Source organism: Argentina anserina, chromosome 7 (assembly GCF_933775445.1).
Source record: "Argentina anserina chromosome 7, drPotAnse1.1, whole genome shotgun sequence".
NCBI classification, from domain to species: Eukaryota; Viridiplantae; Streptophyta; class Magnoliopsida; order Rosales; family Rosaceae; genus Argentina; species Argentina anserina.
In genome coordinates this window covers 3,605,293-3,625,610 of record NC_065878.1, presented here as the reverse complement: position 1 = coordinate 3,625,610, position 20,318 = coordinate 3,605,293, and the positions used below count along the sequence as shown (strand labels likewise).

The window sequence follows — 20,318 nt, the reverse complement described above, 5'->3', positions numbered from 1 at the left end:
ATGTCTCGGCATGATTCAATAAGAAGTGATAGAACTTGTTCGATTCCCTCTATGTGAGTTGTTTTGGTGATTGTTTATGTGTTGGTTGGTTGATCACATGTATATATTAGTTTAGATTTTATTTACTGTTTTTATGATTCAATCCAAAATCTATATCAAACCTTAAAACCTTTATGAATTCGTGTAAGTATTGTGATCCTAAGCCCTGGCTGGATCCCCGGTTTGTGAACGATACCCTCTTGCTTTATACTACTATGATGTGTTCAGGGTTAAATATTGATGTCGAGTAATCGAGCACTCATCAGATGTCCATATTCTGTGTATGATGTCATAACACATACTAATAAAACAATTGAATAACACGTACTAATTATCGAGATTTTCTAAGGCTAAATATCGAGAATAAAAGAATTTAACATTCTTTAATTTCATTCATCGCACTAATAAAATACAAATTAATTATTTATGCAGAAAATTAACAAAATATATATATATATTATTTATAATAAACATAAATAAATAAGGTTAAAAAAAATAATTACCAAATTAAGCACACCAACTTACAAGCTAATGAGTAATCAATGATTCATATATAATTACTAAGTAAGATAATATCATTACCAAGTAAGAAAAATAATATCATTACCAGATGAAATCAATAACCAAGCAAGATAAAAAGCTCATTGGAAAACATGTCAAAAAGAGGGGAAAAGAAAACATACCGCCATAAAGTAGTGTGTAGAGATGTGGTACAATGATATTTAAGAAATTTGAGACCATTTTCACGGAAGTTCTCTCCAAAACCTGGGAATCGCCATTTGCTCTATTCTTTTGCGTCTCTGTCTGGAGATCTAGAAACAGATAAGGATATGGATTCGTGATTTCACTTAAGAGACAAACACTTTCGTCGTATAAGTTAAACAATTCGTCGTTTATGTAAAATCAAACGACAAAATCTAATTGTCGTGCATAAATAATCCTAAACGACGAAAGACAACCGACAACTCACATTTCGTCAGTTAAGTGGTAATTTCAGGTGACAAACCTATATGTTTGTCGTGTAGGAAACTTCTAGAACGACGAAAACAGTTTCAGTCACTGTTCGTCGCTTAAGGTCTTACCTAAACGAGGAAACGTTTTAGCCAAACTTGTTTTCGTCGCTTAAGGTCTTTTTTCTGGTAGTGAAATCAGGAAAAGATTGTCGTTAATGGGAAGTTAGAAATTCTATCATGTTGATAAACTAAAACCAACTACTTTTTAAAGTGATTGTGCAATTTGTGAAAATATACACACGTAAATGCCAGTGGCATAGAGCATTTGAAAGGGTGTGTGGATAGAGAATTTTAGGTAGTAATAACAATATTCTTTATAATAATAAATGTTTTGTAGAGAAAAATGGAATTGTCTACTCATTTCATTCCCCTTTATATAGGGGTCAAGATTACAATAGAAGTAAATGGTAATTACAATGGTAATTAAGGCTACATATTGGTGATTGATCCGTTACATCCGTTCATCATAAACGTCATTAACTCATTCATTTATTTGCTTTAACGAATGCACACTAATGGTGTTTTTCTTTCAATACTCCCTCTTGTGCCGACTTTAAAGATATAATGGTGCATAAGGTGTTGCCTCATTAAAAACCTTGCCAAGTAACAAAACCAATGAGAGAAAATAAAACCTTGGTCGAAGGGGAAAAGAGCACAACACACTTATGATATTTGAAATTAAATTATATGTGTTAGACTCCCCCTGATGTCTGCACCTCCCCTTGATTTTTACATTAATCATGAGAACTTTGATAACTTTTGCATATTTAATGATGCATCTTATTTGGTACATATTTCTTTACGCCAAATATGCAACGACGTGGATAGTATTCATTCTCATGATGTTGTTTTCTCTTTTCTTTATAGGGACTATAAACCTAAACCTTTAGGTATTGTTGTTGCATTGGCGCTAAGCTATACAACGAATGAGAAGTCGAGTCAAGTTTATTGTGTTAAGTGCAATAATGTATCTTTGCACTTGTATAGAGAATCTCATTTCCCAACACTTATTCGTCATCTTTCAATTAGACGAAAACAGATATATTTTTAAAGACTTCGACTGATCATGGAAGCTATGGAAGCTTCACTTTTAACCTTTAGAATGCTTAAAAGCCGATTGATGGTTTAATTATCAATATTACGGTCCTCAAGATCCATTTTGAGACTGTGTCTTCCCAATGATCTTTTTCATTCTCGACTTAAGATTTATAATGACGACATCTTTTTAGTTCATCAAAAGACTCTGCAAATCCATATTGAATACGCAATGACATAACACATCTGATCACTATTCATAATCAAGTATTTTACTTCGTGAACGTTTCAATTCCTTTTGTAACACTACGTGATCTAGAACTATTTATTGAGTGGATAAAGTATGTTCTATGACTTTCATGTATATCTATTAATTTTGATCCTCATAGAGATACCTTATTTTACCATAAGCTGCATTTGTCAGTTTTTCGGAAACTACCAAACTAATAAGGTTGTGGAGTGCAATGACATCCATTACGAGAATATCTCTTTATGGTCCATTACAAAAGAATATTTCCTCGTAGTCGATTCCAGTGCGTTTGTGAGAGACCTTGCGCCATAAGGTGAGTCTATACTTTGCATCCTAACAAAGATATATGATAGGTTTTACATTTGTGGTGTCGTCTTCACCTGCCCAAATACCTATCTCTTTGTTACTGAACTTTAGTTCATGCTGGATCGCTTCTTTTCATTAGGCCAAAATTACTACGTTGCTATTTTTCAACGAAGTATGATTCGATATGAAGACTCAATATCCTACATCCTCATGTGGTTTGTATTTGGTAGAGATCTCTATATATTCAAGGATTTTTTCTTATATCTGAGGCGTCCCCCAGTGATAACCAAAATCCAGGAATTCTCATGAGGCGGATTTGAAATTATGGATCCATGGATCCAATTGTGCCTAACTCACTTTCTTCCTTAAATCGAGTATATATCGAACATAAGGTGGTATCCCCCTCTTCCTTGGAGAGTCATGGCCTATGACACCATTTATGCCACTTTATGGTGTCAACATGCCACCATCTATGGTGGCAACGCAATGCCCAATTCCTTTTGGGTGGCAACATGTCCTCTTCTTAGGACATTGAACCTTGCAAGCCGATTTGTAGCTAATATCTGTGATCTCATCACTTTGTTCAATAGTAGGGATCAAGATGAGACACAGTGGGGACAAACCACAATAATTCTTGTAGTTCCACTTGAACATTCTTTATTCTTATCTCATCAAAGTGATATTCCACATATCTAGCGGAAAAAGAGATCGCTTGTCAAAGTTGCAATATAGCGGATTATCTGGATGCTCGTCTCCAGTGAGAACATTTATTCACATTAGTTGGTTTCACCATTATGCGATGTGGCGTTGCAATTTGGCACGTAGGTTTATTTAGTTGAGCTCAAAGATTCTAGATCCGTGTCAATCCTGGCGAGCTCAAGTATTTCGATCATTCGATGTTATCGATTGTAATTCCTTTGACAATGATTAAGGTGATAGCCAAAAACTAGTGAGTAATAAGTTGTGTTTGCAAAAATTACATTACCATTAACGTAAAAATTGGTGCGTATTACCATATACCAATATCAAGACTAATACTTTAGTCATTTTCCATGTGACCAAGTGGGTTTGTAACTAGCATAAGTATCATTAGTTTTAGTAGCACATCAACTAACACCATAAATTATTTAAAGTGTCCCAAAGTTGGTTGAATTAATCCACATAATTTTCGTTTGATTCAATCCTTGAACACAATGAGAATACATGTCCTTTGCATATGATGATCTCAATCCAAGTTTCTTTAAGAGATTGATAAGATTTGAATGATTAGCTTTATATACATAATCACAATGGATATAAGAAGCATAATATGGTGTTATTGCATATACTTATGCATCAAACATTTCACAGTTCCGTCTTAGGGGAGCGACGAAATATGGGAATGAAATCACATTTTCAATTCCTGCATAAAATTATATTCTAAGGATTTTCACAGTTCTTTGTTTATGTTGTTCTTACTTCTATTTTTCCAAAATATTGGTGTCCTGGTGTAACTCCTATAATATATAGACACACATATCACGACCTAGGTGTCCCAGTAAATCGTGTCAAAACCCAAATATGTTAAAATCCCGAAGGTCAATTTCTTTTGACGTTGTTAGATGCATTAAGCAATTTCTTATATACTTGCTAAATGGACTTATACACTTCTCTAATACTCGGTTACATCTGTAATCATTAGAGATAATACAAAAGAAGTCAATTGTAATCTCACTTATTCATTTCACATGAAAAAGTTATTGATATAAAAATATTTAAAAATGTACAACAGTTAGATTGTCTTTTGTTGGCTCTTATTACATAAAGTGTCAATGGACATAGTTGGGACATAAAAATTGAATATAAACTCAATTTCTTTAGAGTAATTTTGATAGATTGTAAAACGATATGCTCATCCCATAAGGTATGTATTTTGTGAATCCCAAAAGATTAGAAATTAATGATTCTTATTAATATTATTAGGTTTAACCACATATATAGTACTACTATTCTTCATTACTATTAGTTTTGGGAATCACATGATGCATTTATTTGCATTCAGGTATTGAAGTCATACGAATATTTTGTGAAGTTGCTTCATTTTATGTAGTACTTCGCAGTAAAGCAACTTCACAAAGTCAAAATATTAAAGATCGAACTATGTATATTAATATTCGAATATTCTCAATTTATTGAGAAAATTCATAACCTTGGTTGTATGTCAACGATTGCATCAAGGTATTGTCCAATCCAAAGGTACTTCAATACCGAAATTTTAGGCATATATAATAGCCATGACAATTATATCTTAGAAAATTAGTGGCGGACTGTAATCGAAGTCTGAAACATTTTGAATTGACATAGATTTGTGTCGCTCTTAAAATTGAGGAGTTTTCTCCTCGTAGTTTGATATTGAATATATCTTTTCAAATTGTCGTACTCTCATTATTCTATATTTTTTTTTGTAAGAGGGCATTTCATTGCTCATATCATATTCCCTATGCATTTTTCAAACGGTACATTGTTATTAATTTCCATGGATCGGTTTGTATGAACCTACATGTTCATAATATTTGTCTTTTGCTTTAGGGTTATTTCTTCATTATTATCCATAGTTCGTTCTGAAAATTTTTCCTCTTTTTTCTGAAAGACATTTCTTTGTCATTCAAGATTTTAAATGTGCTTCCAAATTACGTGCAGGAAAACATGTTTGCATAATTCGATCATGGTTGAGCCTTGGTTGGCTTGTAGGGAAAGTCGGTACTCAAATTCTTTAAAATCTAATATATGTTGTGTTGGTTTAACCAACTGTAAATAGAGTACGAGACTTATTAGTTTCGCAGTCTAATATTCTAAATAGACTTACACGAAAATTAAACATACCAAAATACATTATGGCCACTCTGGAGCTTTATGAAGTTGCTTTATCATAGTAAAGATATAAAATTTAATGAATATCAAAGAAATACAAATCAGATTGCAAGACCAATAATTGAAATGGTCGTATTTTTCGATGCTTCATGAAAATACTTTATCACAAGAATATGTTTGTCCTCTCTTTGTTTTTTAAATTATAAAATTCTCATGAAATTTTGTTATCATGGCAATTCTCATATAATATGCTAAATAACATAATTATAAAATTATATAGACATATCATTTAACATGGTTAAGTAATTTACAAAACTTAGGCAATTATCGTATTCATAATACATGCCAATGACCATGTATAAATATATAATGTTTGAAAATTTAAATCATAGCATCATGATTTAATGACATGCTAAGTAATAAAATTTTAATAATAAACATAGCAAGTAACACGGTTACATAATATACAAGGCTAAGGCAATTATTATACTCGTGTCAAAGACCATGTATAAATATAATGCGTAAAACGTAAATCATAACATTACGATGCAATTACATGTTAAGCAATTAAATTTAAAATAAATTTAAATCTGCATAGCATATAACATGTCATGATATTCAGAGACTACTTTATTCACGTAACATATATAATTTCATTTATATGAATGAAATTTAATAAAACCGGCAATACTAATTTAGATCTTACTTGTCAGTTTGCCAAATAAACTGCATATTTAAGTAATTCTTGATTTCTTGATTCCATGTTGCTCATCACGTTTTTGGTAACATGGGTAAAGTCTATTTTCGTGGGTCGGGTTTGCTGCACCAAACCGTGTCGGAATTTCGCCGATTGAAGAACGCGTCGTCAACGGATTTTCAGGGGTTGACGTCGTCGGAGATCGGAACAATGCGCATCAATCTGGAATGATGGAGCACTTGAGAGGTTCGCTACAGAGGACAATTGGGTTGTCGATCACATCGATCGGGTTCGTCGCTGCTAATCCTGCGCCGGAGAGGATCAGCGTTGGCGATCGGGTCGTCTCGGAACGAGATGGGTTATACGGTGATCTGTGCAAGGCAGAGGCTTTAGGATGGCGTTGACGATCCGGAACGAGCGAGGCTTCTAGCAACGCTGGTCTGCAGGCCAGCCGAATCGTCGTCTAATCTGGGCGGTCCTATTGGCTGGGAGCATGGCGGCGGTTCCAAGAAGGAGGGAGCATCGCTGATCGTTGTCGTACGGCGTCGTCATGCGGCCGGGTCCGGATCGGCGACGAGGAAAAACCGATTGGGGCATATTGAAGAAGAGATGGTGGTGCCCAGAAAAGATTTCTGGGTGTCCTTAGAACAAACAAATTTCTTTGTTTTCTTCTGCAATTTTTTCACAAAAAAAAAACTTTTCTAGGGTTTATATTTTTTTTTTCTTTGCCTAAAAACTCAAAGGTAAAGCAAAGTGTTAATAACGTGTTGTAGGAAAAAATGGAATAGTCTACTCATCTAATTGATAATCCCCTTTATATAAGGGTCAAGATTACAATAGAAGTAAATGATAATTATAATGGTAATTAAAGTTACATCCGTTGATCATAAACGTCATTAACTAATTCATTTATTTGCTTTAATAAAAGCACATTAATGAAGTTTTCTTTTAACAAAATAGACATTTTTGTGAGCATTTTATTAGTGAAGATAGATTGATAGATATATATATCGAAGCCCATTTCCTGAAAGTGATACGACGCCGTATAATAACTGGTACCATTGGGCAAGCCGAAGTGAGCGAGTCGAGTCTGAGCACAAAAATGTCGTTCACTCTCCGGAGCGTGAAGGTCCCGCCGAACTCTGTGTCTCTCGACGAAGCTCGTCACCGAGTCTTCGATTTCTTCAGGGCCGCCTGCAGATCCATCCCTACAATCATGGACATCTACAACCTCCAAGACGTCGTCGCCCCTTCCCACCTCCGCTCCGTCGTCGCCGCCGAGATCCGCAAGCACGCCTCCGTCACCAACCCTAAGGTCCTCCCCCTTCTCTCTCTCTCTCTCTATAAACACCTGAAACGACGCCGCTTTGTTTCTCTGAAATTTTGAATAGCCCTAATTGGGTAAAAAATTGGATGATCTAGGCTATTGCGTTAGTTGAGAACTTGAGATAGATAGGAAGTGAATATATCAGGTCCCATTGTGAATAAATTCCGATTTGCATTGCATTGTTGCTGCCTTTAGTTTTCTAAGAATTGGAGCCTTCAATCTTTTGCGATTGCGGTTTCTGTGATATTTCATTTGTCGTGTTGCATGGTTGTAGTGGAGGTCAGACACTGGAGAGAGTATTGAATTTGGAGTCTGAATGATCGCTGATTTATATCATAGCAAGGGAGTTTTAGCATGTGTTATTCACCATAGAGCTTATTGATTTTGTTGAGATAGAAAGTGCAAAAACAAAAACAAAAAATAATTGTGTCCGATCTGTGAATGATTACAGAAAGTTTCATTTTCAATGAGTCAGAAGTTTGAATGTTCGCAACTGCAGTTTTTATGCTGGTAGTGGCGGTCAGAGATTAAGGAGAATATTGGATTTGGAGTGTGAATAATTGAGGTCTTATAAGGGAGGATTGATATGAGTTATTGTTGTCTACATCCTAACAGCGTATTTAATTTGGGGCTAGACTGTTTTGAGGGTACAGTATGGTGTTATATGCAATCTGGTATAGGAAAATTGTGTTTTTGTTGAAATCGTTTGTGCCTAATATGTACAATTTTCACCACACGCCCACTATCTTTCTATGCTGCCATCATTCCGAGCAATTGAGTAAATCAAATTTATCTTCTGTTTATTCACTACCCAGTTCACTCTCGCCTGTTTGTTCCCATTATTTCTCCATCCATGCAGAAATGATGGGAACCGAACAAAATTGATCTTGCTTAGACATTGATACTTTGCAGTAACATTTCATGTAAAACAGTTTCCGAGCCTCTACTACTTCGATATCCTGCCTTGGGACTAGTTTGATTCAAGACCTGAATAAAGTCACTACCCATTTTGATTACCTGGAATTTTATGTAGAAAGATACTAGGTAGAAATATAATGAGCTACACATCAAAGAAACTTCTCATCCGTTATGAGGTACAACCCTATGCCATAATCTCTTCCAGAATCTATTAGTTCCTTGAGATCAGTGCGTTTTCCATCACCATTTGCAATATATCATTATATCTGTACTTAGTGGCTAATTGATGGTCACTTTGCACTGTTTAAATCCCACGTTTTCATATTGCCCCATGTCAGTTCGTGCAGTTGACGTCTACTTCCCAATGGTACTACTGATAATAGTGTTAAATGTTGACCTCAAAATTGTTCCCTTATTTTTTTACTATTACGCTACCCGGAAGGAGTGTGATTATAATGCCACTGTTATGCCAATGGCATAAGAAGAGGAGTAATTGTCTGTTTGTTGTATATTCTACTTTTGCAATAACCTTTAAGTGGTTTTCTCAGTTTCAATTTGTGAAAAAAATTAATATTTTTATTTATTGAATAATATTTGTGACCTATCTTTATCGGTGATATAGTTTTTTCAAGCTGTAAGTGAAAAAAAATCTAATTAATCATAAATGTCTCGTTACAAATTCTTATGACAATTCCAAATTTAGTCAACTTTACCAGACAATATGGAATATGGATGTACTGTCTTAGCTGAAATTAAATGTTAGGAGTTTATACATTGAGTTGATTTTAAATTTGGTTGATTTAAATTGGCGCTAAATCAGAATGGTAAATAAAAATATGTCAGGGTCTTTGGTATTACTTGTAACTGCTAAATGCTTCATGATAGTGTGATTTCTGGCTTATAGGCAATTCTGATATAATGAATAGCATTGTTGTGCAGGTCATTGATATGCTGCTCTTCAAGGCAATGGAAGAGTTAAATAACATCACTGAGCATGCAAAGCAGCGGCACCACATCATTGGCCAGTACGTTGTGGGTCGCGAAGGGCTCATGCAGGATACAGGTGCAAAGGACCAGGGCGCCTCTAATTTCCTCAAAGATTTCTACAAGACCAATTACTTTTGAACCATCCAACATTCCTTGAATGCGCGCTCGTGAATTTTCTTTTGGGTACTTCCTAAATAAAGATGAACTTGACGAAGGTTTTGTATCTTTGTTGAATCGGAAAGTAGATCGTTAAGCTCACAACAGAATTTCTGTTATGAAGTAACTATTGCTTTAAAATCAAGAACATGGGCATCAATCGCACCTTTGGAGCTGTCTGGCATATTATTTTGCATGGCATTAAGTTATTGTGTATGGTTTATTTGAAGTATATATAGTGTACCTGCATACAAGCAAGTACAGTAACCTTGATGGGTTTGGTCACTCTGTTGCCGAAGCTGTAAATATCAACATACCCATTTGTTAACAAAGCGAGTCCAATATGTCACACGCTCGTACACCAATGTGGGCTAGATTAGTTGCTGTACTGCCTATACATGTTTGTGGTTGAGCTCGAATTCAAGTTTGATCTCCACTAGGCAACACAATCTGTACATTTTTCATAATGACGGGTTGTGGAGACAGATACGTATCGGTGTATAACAAGCTAGACAAGCTAGTCCTTCACAAAACGAACAAACGTTGGTTTTTTCTTGCTCAAGCCAAGTCAACAGGGACGCCCAACCAAAACTGAAAAGTCAAAATGTTGACCTGGAGATAGCGATGAGTGGTGCAGATGATGTTCTAGTGGAGAGTCTGGAGACCATGTAGAGGATCGAGTTTCCTGACTGACTGTGTGTGAGTTGTAAGCAAGATTAGCTCTATTGATACTGACAGATTATAGAACAAAGCAAACAGAAAACAACGAGAACAACTCATGTCAAACCACTAGACATTAGAAATAGGGTCACTTGTCTTAAGAAAGGTGGATGATTTCTTTTTGTTTTAGTACTTCAACCAAGAAATAAAAACGATATAAATTGCAATGATTCAGGCAACTATTTGAGTGTAGCTATAAACAAAACAAGATAAGCCTATTATGATCGTCAACATCAGCAAAATCAAAGTAGGTCGGTTCAAAATATTGCCCTTGCTATCAAAGTAAAAGAAATAGAGTTTCAATTCATTTAGACATGATCGTAAAAAAAAATAAAAAAAATTCTAGAATCAAAATTGAACACAACGTGAATGATTTAATATAAATACGATCTACTCTTGTGGGTTATGTTAATTTCGATGAATATAACCCTAAAATAAAATCTGTAACCTATATTATTAGAATCATCTAACTTATTGAAAAATAAATCGGGATCTCCCTAGGTAGAAGGGATTGTCCCAAAAGAAGATGAACCATTCTCTGCTTTTGAAGAATCGAGGGCATCAACCTCCACGATTATGGAGCCATCCAATGAGAGAATTAGTTCGCGAGCTTTAAAGCTCATTTTCTTGGCACGTTGAGGATGAGTGGTAGTCTCCCCCCTTCAACTGTCTCTTTAAGCTCGTTCTTAGAGCTAGCTAGGTAGTCGGCCAACCTTCCTCTTCAAGTTAGGAGAAACATGAAGCCTCCCATCAGCATATGGGGACTCAACTATTCCCTAAATGGAAGTTCCAGGGTTGGGGCTTCAACGACAGAGTTTTCCATAATACCACGTTTTCCAATTGGTCTCAGCTTAATAAATGCAGGTTTCTTAATGTCGTGACTTGTTCCTACACATTCAAGTAGATAACTTAAGGTTGAACTCAAGTTGGAGGTTTGAATGGAGCAAGAGAGGTTTGTTGTTTTCCACCACTCCAAGCGACAAACACACACCAAAAAACGAGAACATGAAGTTCTATTGTCTTATAATGAGAGGGGTATTCATTCGATGATGGCTTTCCAGAAAGCATGCCCGATCAGTGGCAGAGCCGAAAACAATATATCCATGGTGCCACTATATGTGATTACTTATACAATTAACTCATTTAAACTAAGTTATATAGAAGATTAACATAAAGAATAATGATTTGGGGGGGGGTGCCATGGCCATTCTTGGCTTTTGTGCTGCTGTGCCTAATCCAAAACAAAATCCAACCCTGTTTTCGAAATTAGGGTTAGGATTACGGTTAGGGTTTCAAGCAATAGTTGCTACAGTTTGACCCTGAAAACCATGGTGACACCGCATCACCACTTAAGCCTTACTGACTACCTTGATCCATCTTTGACCTCCTGAAATTCTAACGATACTCGAGTAGGCCACACACCTTACAATACCCAAAAATATGACCATATCTCAAAGTGAGGGTCGCCAGACGCCCACACACTTTTTGGTCCAACTGATGAAGATCAAGATGAAAGTGTGCTCCATCCATCTCTGACCACCTAAATTGAGTGTTAAAAGACTTTTATTTAGCACTTTTCATCTCTAATTCCCTAAAATTAAAGGCTAAAAGGTAATAGCTCTTAACAATGCTTTTTAGCAATTTGAGTGAGTTTTTATTCACATTTGTTTATACAATATGTCTCCATATCTTATTAACTGCAATTAATATACAATAAAAAAAATTAACATTAATTTTGATGATTAGTAGAATAAATTTTAATTTTTGTTGATTGATTGCTTCATTTCATTATTTTTTATTAAATATATCTTATTATGTCAAATATGATTGAATGAAATATCCTCGCTCTCAAATAAAAAATGAGATGATATATGTAATTATAATGTTAAAACTAACTTGAAGAACCACCTGAAATAAAAAAGTGAGCTAATCATAATTTTAATTAAAATTTTTCTAATTAAAATATCGGATCTAACTTATTTAATTATGATAAAAAATTCTTTAATAATAAAAACAATCTTAATGACTATACTATAAATAATACTTAAACATATATAACATATTCAAAATGTTAAAATATAATTTAGGGCTAAATTTTAACCTTAACGGGTTTGAGAAGGTTAATGTCATATCGATGAATAATTTCATTTTACAGAACAAACATTTTAGTCCTTGAGTTTTTTTAGCCTTTTGGGTTGGAAATGGCCTAAGCTACGTAAAAGAAAGAAGCCTCCCTTTCAAAAAAAAAAAAAAGAAGCCTTAAAGACAAAACCCTAGAAGAGTTGAAGACATATGGCTTTTCTTTGTTGTTCCACACTTGAGTTTGGATTGATTGAGAAGTATTTTATATTGTATAAGTGATATTTGATGGGACAATGACAACATCTCTTCACTCTCTTTAACGACATTGGATGGTGAGAGAGATGCTTGGAGTACATAATTTGAGGATGGTCTCTGTGAAACTACGAAACACTACATTGGGGAATAACTGTGGTTGCTGAAACAAGATTGTGAGGAAATTATAAATCCAATTCTCCGTTTTTCATTGATTTTATTAATTATTTACATTGTCGTATGTATTCAACGGAGAAGCTGAGAAGTGAGCCGTTAATTATCCAAGTAAACCCATCCTTTTTTGTTAGTGTAATTCAGCCATAACAACCCTTGTAATTTTAGAACGGTTGTTCCTGCTTGAATTTATGTTGATTAGATTTAACATTAAAATGAGTAAGGATGATGCAAGTAACACATAAGTTATAACCAATCAAAATCAAATCAAGTAGAGAGGTCAGATTCTTACATTCCAATGAATATGGCACATGAAATAGTATCTGTTCAGTTCTGAAACCCCCCTCCACACAAAGCCATTTTCTGTGCTACATACAATTGGTATTACATTAAAGCCAAATGCTCTTTTATCTTCCTCATGAAGGTTGGATCCTAACTTCCTAAGTGCAAATCTGAGGCACTTGATCATAAATTTTACTTGTAGACTATCATTTCTAGAAAAAGAAAAAGAAAAAGGTGAAAGACAAAAAGAATTCTCAAATTGGAATGCAAATTTTAATTTTTTGATAAATTGGATGCAGAGTTTATTTTGGTCTACCCAACACCTTTGAATTTTAGGTGCACTTGGACTACGTAATTTTTTATTCTTTGTTGGACCTTGTGTCATAGAAAAGTACAAAAATCGCTGCGGAAGGGTCAAATTTGTTGCCTTTAAATAAAAGAGTTACCATTTTACATTTTTTTTGTTACAAAGTTACCATTTTATATATTCTGTTGGGCATAAACTGGCACCACCAGAATGAGCATCCCCATATTAAAAGAAGGAAATTCTCAATAAATGTAATCATTTTCTGGATGCTAAATGATATATTCCATAATTAAGGTACAAATCCAAAACTGGGAAAGAACAAATTTTTGGTGCTCAAGTGGAAAGTGGGTGGAGAGCGAGTCAAAGTTTTAGGACAATAGCTTGCGCTGATGCAAAACTACTGTGTTGAATTCAACGAAACCTCCACAGAAGACCAGAGCCAGAAAAAACCCACAAGACAAGAGAAGAGTAAAGTAGGTTCTGTCCTCCAAACCCTTTTGCTTCTTCTTCTTCTTCTGATCTCTTCTGAATCACTCCAACAATTCTGATAAGGTCTGCAAACTCACTTGCCTCCCCCCCCCCATCTTTGAATTTTCATTTCTGTGGAATCATGAAAGATTCCATCTTTGGCAGTTTCTGATTGCTTGATTTCTGGATGTAGCTTTGTTTGGACATCTGGGACTTGCAGTCAGAAAAAGGGTCAACCTTGAGAACTGGGAAGAAGAAGAAGAGAACCCACCATGGCTGATAGTCCTAGGACTGATATTTCTACAGATGTGGATACTGATGACAAGAATCAAAGGGTATACCTCTTCTCTCAGTTTTGGGTCATATATTGGTTTTGTTTTTGGAATTTGGATGCTATTTGGAATTATTGGTTTTTCGCAAGTTCAATTCTAGTTGTGTGAGCATTCTTCGTGGTGAGAGTAGATGTTAAGTGCATAATTTCCATACATCTGATGTTTTGAGCACTCTGTTTGTGCAGTATGATAGAGATCAATATGCCATCAATGCCGCGGTTTCTGATTCCAGTGATAAATCAAAAGACCCCAAGGATCAGAAGGTGATGGTCAGCAAGTCTGTTATATTGATGTGATATGTGAATTGAATCTAGCTGGGTCTGAGATGCTTATTTGTTCAATTATCTTTTGCAGACTCTTCGAAGGCTTGCTCAAAATAGGGAGGCTGCAAGAAAAAGTCGATTGAGGAAGAAAGTAAGCTTTCTTTCCTTACTTTATTTACTTGGTTGTATGCATTCATTTTGCCTTCTTAGTATCTATGTAGTTATTGCTTTTTCCTTGGAAATTAAGACTAAAATCCAGTGTCCTACTAGCTTCAGAATAGTGACAATTATTTAGTCCAATAGTTCTGTTTCAAATATGTTAGTCAGTGGATTTATATTCTTAGTTGTTTAGATTCCCATATAAAGGTTTAGTCGTTTAGCGAATAATATTATCTGTCAGCTATGATCTCACAAGTGTCTGCATGCATGCGAGTGTCGTTGTCAATTATCAGCTGACGGTGAAACAAACATGTGATGAGTTGGAAGTCCATATGGTTTTCTGTATCTATTCGTTTGCATTTCTTTATTACATTGGCACAATTTTGTAACAATATGGGAAAATGGTGAAACTTTGGGGTTTAGGGTGAATGCATGATCTAGTTGTTTGAATTCCCATGAAAAAATTATTTCCTTGGCATAATTTCGTAAACTCTAGGAGATTCAATCTTGTCTACCTCAAGGTTTGAAATTGTAAACTCATTATTCATCTATCATTTATTTCTTTCTTGGTCTTAATCTGGAAATCTTGTTACATGTGTCTTTGAAAGTTTTCTTCATTTTGTCCTTTCAACTATTTGATTTCATAATTTTAGGATTATAAAAGCAGCGTGGATTGAAACTTTAATTAGTGGGTTTTATTTTTGCTTTCAGCTATTATTTGTCTCTGTGGGGCCTAGCATACTTAGCCATATACAAATCATTATTAGATATGTGAGGCTGATTTAGGTTGGACATCAGTTCTTCCCTCAGATTCAGTGTAGTGTCTCATAATGGGGATTATTCGGTTTTATGAGAATTTAGTATCTTTCCTCTTTTACTCTGGGGGGTTATAAACAGCTCTTTTGATTAATTTTTCCTTTTTATGTAGATCACGTGCATGATTCTACATTCTTTTGGAAAAGGGGTAGTGATTTTGGCAATCTACTTTTAAACATATTTGACTACTTGAACCCCACTGCAAAGTAGATGAAAGCGAATGCAAGATTAGAATTGAGAAGCCAAAATCACTCCCCTTGGAAACATATAATTGAGAAATATGCCCAGGGCTAGATAATGTATTATTGAAAACATTTATACTTTATGCAAGTCCTCTTTCTAGACCAATGAACTGCTCTGCTTATCTTTTATTTTGGAAGGTTGAATGACTAATGAAAGGAATGGATGATTAAGGGAAATCACAAATGGGTTCACCCGGTCAACTCATCCTCTTTACATGTACTGTTGATATAATTTTAATGCTTGGATCCTCCAATTCGTGTATGATATGGTTCCCAACTCTCTTTTAGCCTGATAGATCCTTCAGTCAGCTTCTCTCTTCCCATTTAAATGTTAATATGTCCTTTATAAGGGCTTTTTGATGTTGGACTACACTAATACTGGACACTTTTTTTACAACTAGATCCTAGCTCTTGATTGGTAGGTATAATCCTACCAATATTTTGGGTTTCCACTCTAAGTCTGCTTCCTTTGGTCCGATTTTCCTTAACCACAGGGTTGTGGTATCCTAGTTGGCATATGAAAATAGACTAATGCATGTACGGTTAGGGTTACTTCCTAAATGAAGCCTTTTTTTTTATTCGAAAGAAAAATGTGCAACCTTAATGAATTCCAGTTATTATAAGAAAAATGACTGATGCATCATGGGGGGGGGGGGGGGGGGGGGGGGGGGGTTACTTCTGACATATGTAGATGCAACCATACCCCTTTAGAATTCTTATACTAGTGTTAAAGGTGGGTGTTCATATGGCTACAATGAGAGACTAAAAGAGGAGGAATCTATTGTAAGATGCTTATCATTCTCAATCAAAAAACAAAGAGGAAAATTGTAAGTCTTCTGTATACGGGTATTGCAAGTTGTTATTGAGTTGCATCTGTACTTGTTTACTGTAGGCATATGTTCAGCAGCTGGAAACTAGTCGTTTGAAGCTGAGTCAACTAGAACAAGAGCTTCAGCGAGCCAGACAGCAGGTAAAGTTCATTTGTTCCTCACTATAGTATCCACTAATGTATATTCTTATTTGTTTTGTGCCTCTAGTCTTCCTGATAAATGGATTTTTGTTAGGGGTGCATTCCTTGTATGTCCTAAGATATTATTTTCTTGTGTTCAGGGAATCTTCATATCCGGCTCAGGAGGAGACGCTGCTCATTCGACAAGTGGAAATGGTATTCCTTCTTTCATTAGTTTTGAATTGTGAATATTTTTTTTCCTAACAATAAGGTAGACGAGCTTCTGATATTTGTGGGATATGCTTTTGGTTATTGTGACTGGGTCATGTAGTTATTGAGCTTGATATCAAATTAATGGTCATTCTTTGATTCCTAGAAATTAAGAACTCTCTCTCTCTCTCTCTCTCATACACACAGACATTAGGGCTTATAAACACAATTAGGGGACTTTAATTCAGCTAGTGTTCCTGCTTATGTGCCACACAGAGGTATAATTATTGAGGACTTGTTGAACATCAATTGGGTCCATGTTGGTTGCATGAGTGCATTTCTAATTGAGTGTCATTAACTCATTATAGTAAATGGAGCTATTGTAGTTTCTTGATGGTGATAACAGTCTTTTCTTTTGGTTGCTATATGTAAAGGATGGTTCTGGAAATTGTGTTGGGTAGTTTATTTTAGCTCTGTGGGATGTATTAGCAATCACATTACGCGTTAACTTAATGAGTGCCATGAATTAGTCAATAATGATATGCAGTCTGACCATCGATATTGCATAAAAACAAATTTATTAACGAGTCTAATGTTGTGGTGCTAAAATGTCCCAAGCAACTACTCTACTTCATTAAATGCAAAATGACTTATTTTCATATATAAGTGAAAAGGATACATTGATTTCCATTAATTTACATTATTAGTGTTTAACACAAATGACAATGGAGACTACCGAAGCAGATTGGGTTGTATGTTTACATGCCAGACAGACTGAAGACAGAAAATCTCATGCTTTTCAGTTTGGTCTTCTTCTCTTACTTTAGTTTCAGCGGATGAGATACGTTATCGTTTTCACTGTATGTATGTGCAGGGGCAATGGCGTTCGATGTAGAGTATGGGCGGTGGCTGGAAGATCATAATCGGCAAGTTAATGAACTGAGAGCTGCTGTAAATTCTCATGCAAGTGATGCAGAGCTTCGTATTATTGTAGATGGAATCTTAGCACATTATGATGAGATCTTTAGGCTGAAAGGTACAGCAGCTAAAGCTGATGTATTCCATCTGTTGTCTGGTATGTGGAAAACACCTGCAGAAAGGTGTTTCTTGTGGCTTGGTGGTTTTCGTTCGTCTGAGCTCCTGAAGGTGAGTTTTCTTGATTGCATGACATGGGTGTGGTCTTGAGTGCAGTCATTTTGACTGTTTCTTGTAACTAGCCTGAATTTACTTTCCTCAATAATTGGATGCTGAAGTTATAACGAGAAACAGAAAAGCCCGAAATGGTAATTAAAATGCTTTCGTACGGATTTAGTAGAACTGATAAAGTTCTACATGGTTTGAGCATCTGCCTATCTTTGGGTTTTCAAGTTCTCTTCTTAAACACCAGCCGATGACCCGTATGTTGGAACAGTTCCATCTTCTAATGGAAGGGATAATGATTACCTATAAAGAGATGTTCCTTGTTGACCCCAGTTGTTATCGTACTTTTTTTAAGAATTTGGTCGACTCCCTCCCCTGACGTCGTCCCTTCCCCTAAAGTTGGCAATGATGTACATTGCTAATTCTCTCTTCTTTAGATGCTGATATTAATGTTTATAAATATTCATGTGCTTTAAACAGAACAGATGTCCGTGTGCTTGCACTTTTTTCCAGAAGTTTTAACACAGTTTTATTATAAATATGTTATTAAGTATGATTGTATCCGGTGTCTTTTGGTGGCCTCACTCCCCTTGATCAATTCAAATAAATATCTATCTGCGCAGCTTCTTGTTACTCAGTTGGAGCCTCTGACAGAGCAGCAGTTGGCAGGGCTTACCAACTTGCAGCAATCATCCCAACAGGCAGAAGACGCATTATCTCAAGGAATGGAGGCTTTGCAACAATCTCTAGCTGAGACTTTGTCCAGTGGATCTCTTGGCTCCTCAGGTTCGTCTGGTAATGTTGCAAACTACATGGGTCAAATGGCAATGGCAATGGGAAAACTAGGCACTCTTGAAGGGTTTATCCGCCAGGTAATTCCTTATAGTTCATTCTTTTATTGTCTTTGCATTAGTCACTACACAAACCTTCGTCATGATAGTGGAACTGTTAATTTTGATAATTACATAGTCAGAATATGAAGGCCAAAAATAAATGGTCTGACCAGTGACTTTGTTTCTTATTCAAAACTTGGGGTAGAAAAATGAATTCCTGAATTTCTGAACTGTGCTTTGGCTGTTTGGTTTTTACTTTTGGATATAAGGACCGAACTTTTCGACTTTCTGAGTCAAATTTTGTTAAAAGATTCTTTTTATGCCCAAGTTCTCTTTTTCCTTTTCACGAATGAACCAAACAGATATTGTATGAATAATAATACTGTTAGGACAGCTTTACTGTTCGATTGGGCATCAACCTCCCACAGCCTTGTTTCTCATCTTCATTGTATGATTGAATGGCTGAGATTGTGATGATGAATTTACGTCCCAAAAAGTTTATATGGTAAAAATTAAATAGAGATAAGAAACCCAGAAATGATTTTATTTATTTATTTTTAATCTGTTTCACATGTGCCTAGTTTTATGAGTAAACTTTCTAATCCTTTCATTGGGCTCAAAATATTAGGCTGACAATTTACGGCAACAAACATTGCAACAAATGCATCGTATCTTGACAACTCGCCAGTCCGCCCGTGCACTTTTGGCTATAAATGATTATTTCTCGAGACTTCGAGCTCTTAGTTCACTGTGGCTTGCCCGTCCAAGAGAATAAAACGCTTTTGCAGTTGCTCTTGAGCTGATTGGTATTGTTGTAGCCTGCAAAACATCTGAATAGAAATTGACATCCTCTAGTACAGCACTGGTATTATATACCTGGTCATCTTTAAAAAGAAAATCATTTTATGTCGTAGCCGCAGAAATAGTATCTTTAAAGCTAATCCTGTAATTTTCGTTTCTTCATTCTAGTCATTATATATTATCTTGTAATACTATTGGATATGTATTTGTTTATTGTTAATAATAGTGTTATTGTTGATGTAATTGTAACAGACTTTGGAAATGAGTTCTGGATATGGCTTTGACTGGTTTATTTATGAAAGTTTGACATGAATAAACACCTTCAAGTGTTACGCACACACTTCTCTGCTCCACAAGAAAGTCTTCAAGTCTTCCCAAAAGGTGAATGGAGGACTATGCATCATTATTCCTGGCTGCTACTTTTTGTTCCACAAGTGTTTAGGTGGCAAAACAGCTCATCGAAATAATGTGGTTTCTAGTGATGTTTGACATCACAGTTTGCATCATAGTATTTTTTTTAGTCGATAGAGGTTTGCATCATAGTATTGCGTATATGTGAGCTGTTCTTTAGCTTCAAATCAAACGTTTAGTTCTATGGCCTTTGTTTTTGGAAGAGACTCCCAGTATCAAGGTGCAGTGCTTCGCAAGCAGTTTCAAACTTTCCATTTTAGAGTGACATACAAGTACATGTATATCGGTTTTGTTCCTCC

General features: G+C 35.5%; 2 protein-coding genes across 3 annotated transcripts; both read left to right on the top strand.

Annotated features, from left to right (window-relative positions):
• The first annotated feature begins 7,241 nt into the window (after nt 1-7,241).
• Nucleotides 7,242-9,738, top strand: LOC126802986 (NADH dehydrogenase [ubiquinone] 1 alpha subcomplex subunit 6). Its single transcript, XM_050530712.1, has 2 exons — nt 7,242-7,505; nt 9,375-9,738. The coding sequence occupies exons 1-2, from the start codon at nt 7,293-7,295 to the stop codon at nt 9,558-9,560; spliced, it is 399 nt and encodes a 132-aa protein (XP_050386669.1). The 5' UTR covers nt 7,242-7,292; the 3' UTR covers nt 9,561-9,738.
• Nucleotides 9,739-13,725: 3,987 nt separating this feature from the next.
• On the top strand, nt 13,726-19,851 carry LOC126802981 (transcription factor TGA2-like). Of its 2 annotated transcripts, XM_050530707.1 has the most exons (9): nt 13,726-13,947; nt 14,057-14,198; nt 14,381-14,458; nt 14,550-14,609; nt 16,568-16,645; nt 16,786-16,840; nt 17,709-17,980; nt 18,598-18,846; nt 19,436-19,851. In XM_050530707.1, the coding sequence occupies exons 2-9, from the start codon at nt 14,136-14,138 to the stop codon at nt 19,580-19,582; spliced, it is 1,002 nt and encodes a 333-aa protein (XP_050386664.1). In that variant the 5' UTR covers nt 13,726-13,947; nt 14,057-14,135; the 3' UTR covers nt 19,583-19,851. The 2 variants fall into 2 exon arrangements, with proteins under 2 accessions (XP_050386664.1, XP_050386665.1); XM_050530708.1 differs by lacking the exon at nt 13,726-13,947 and having other exon boundaries at nt 13,954-14,198.
• The last annotated feature ends 467 nt before the right edge of the window (nt 19,852-20,318 follow it).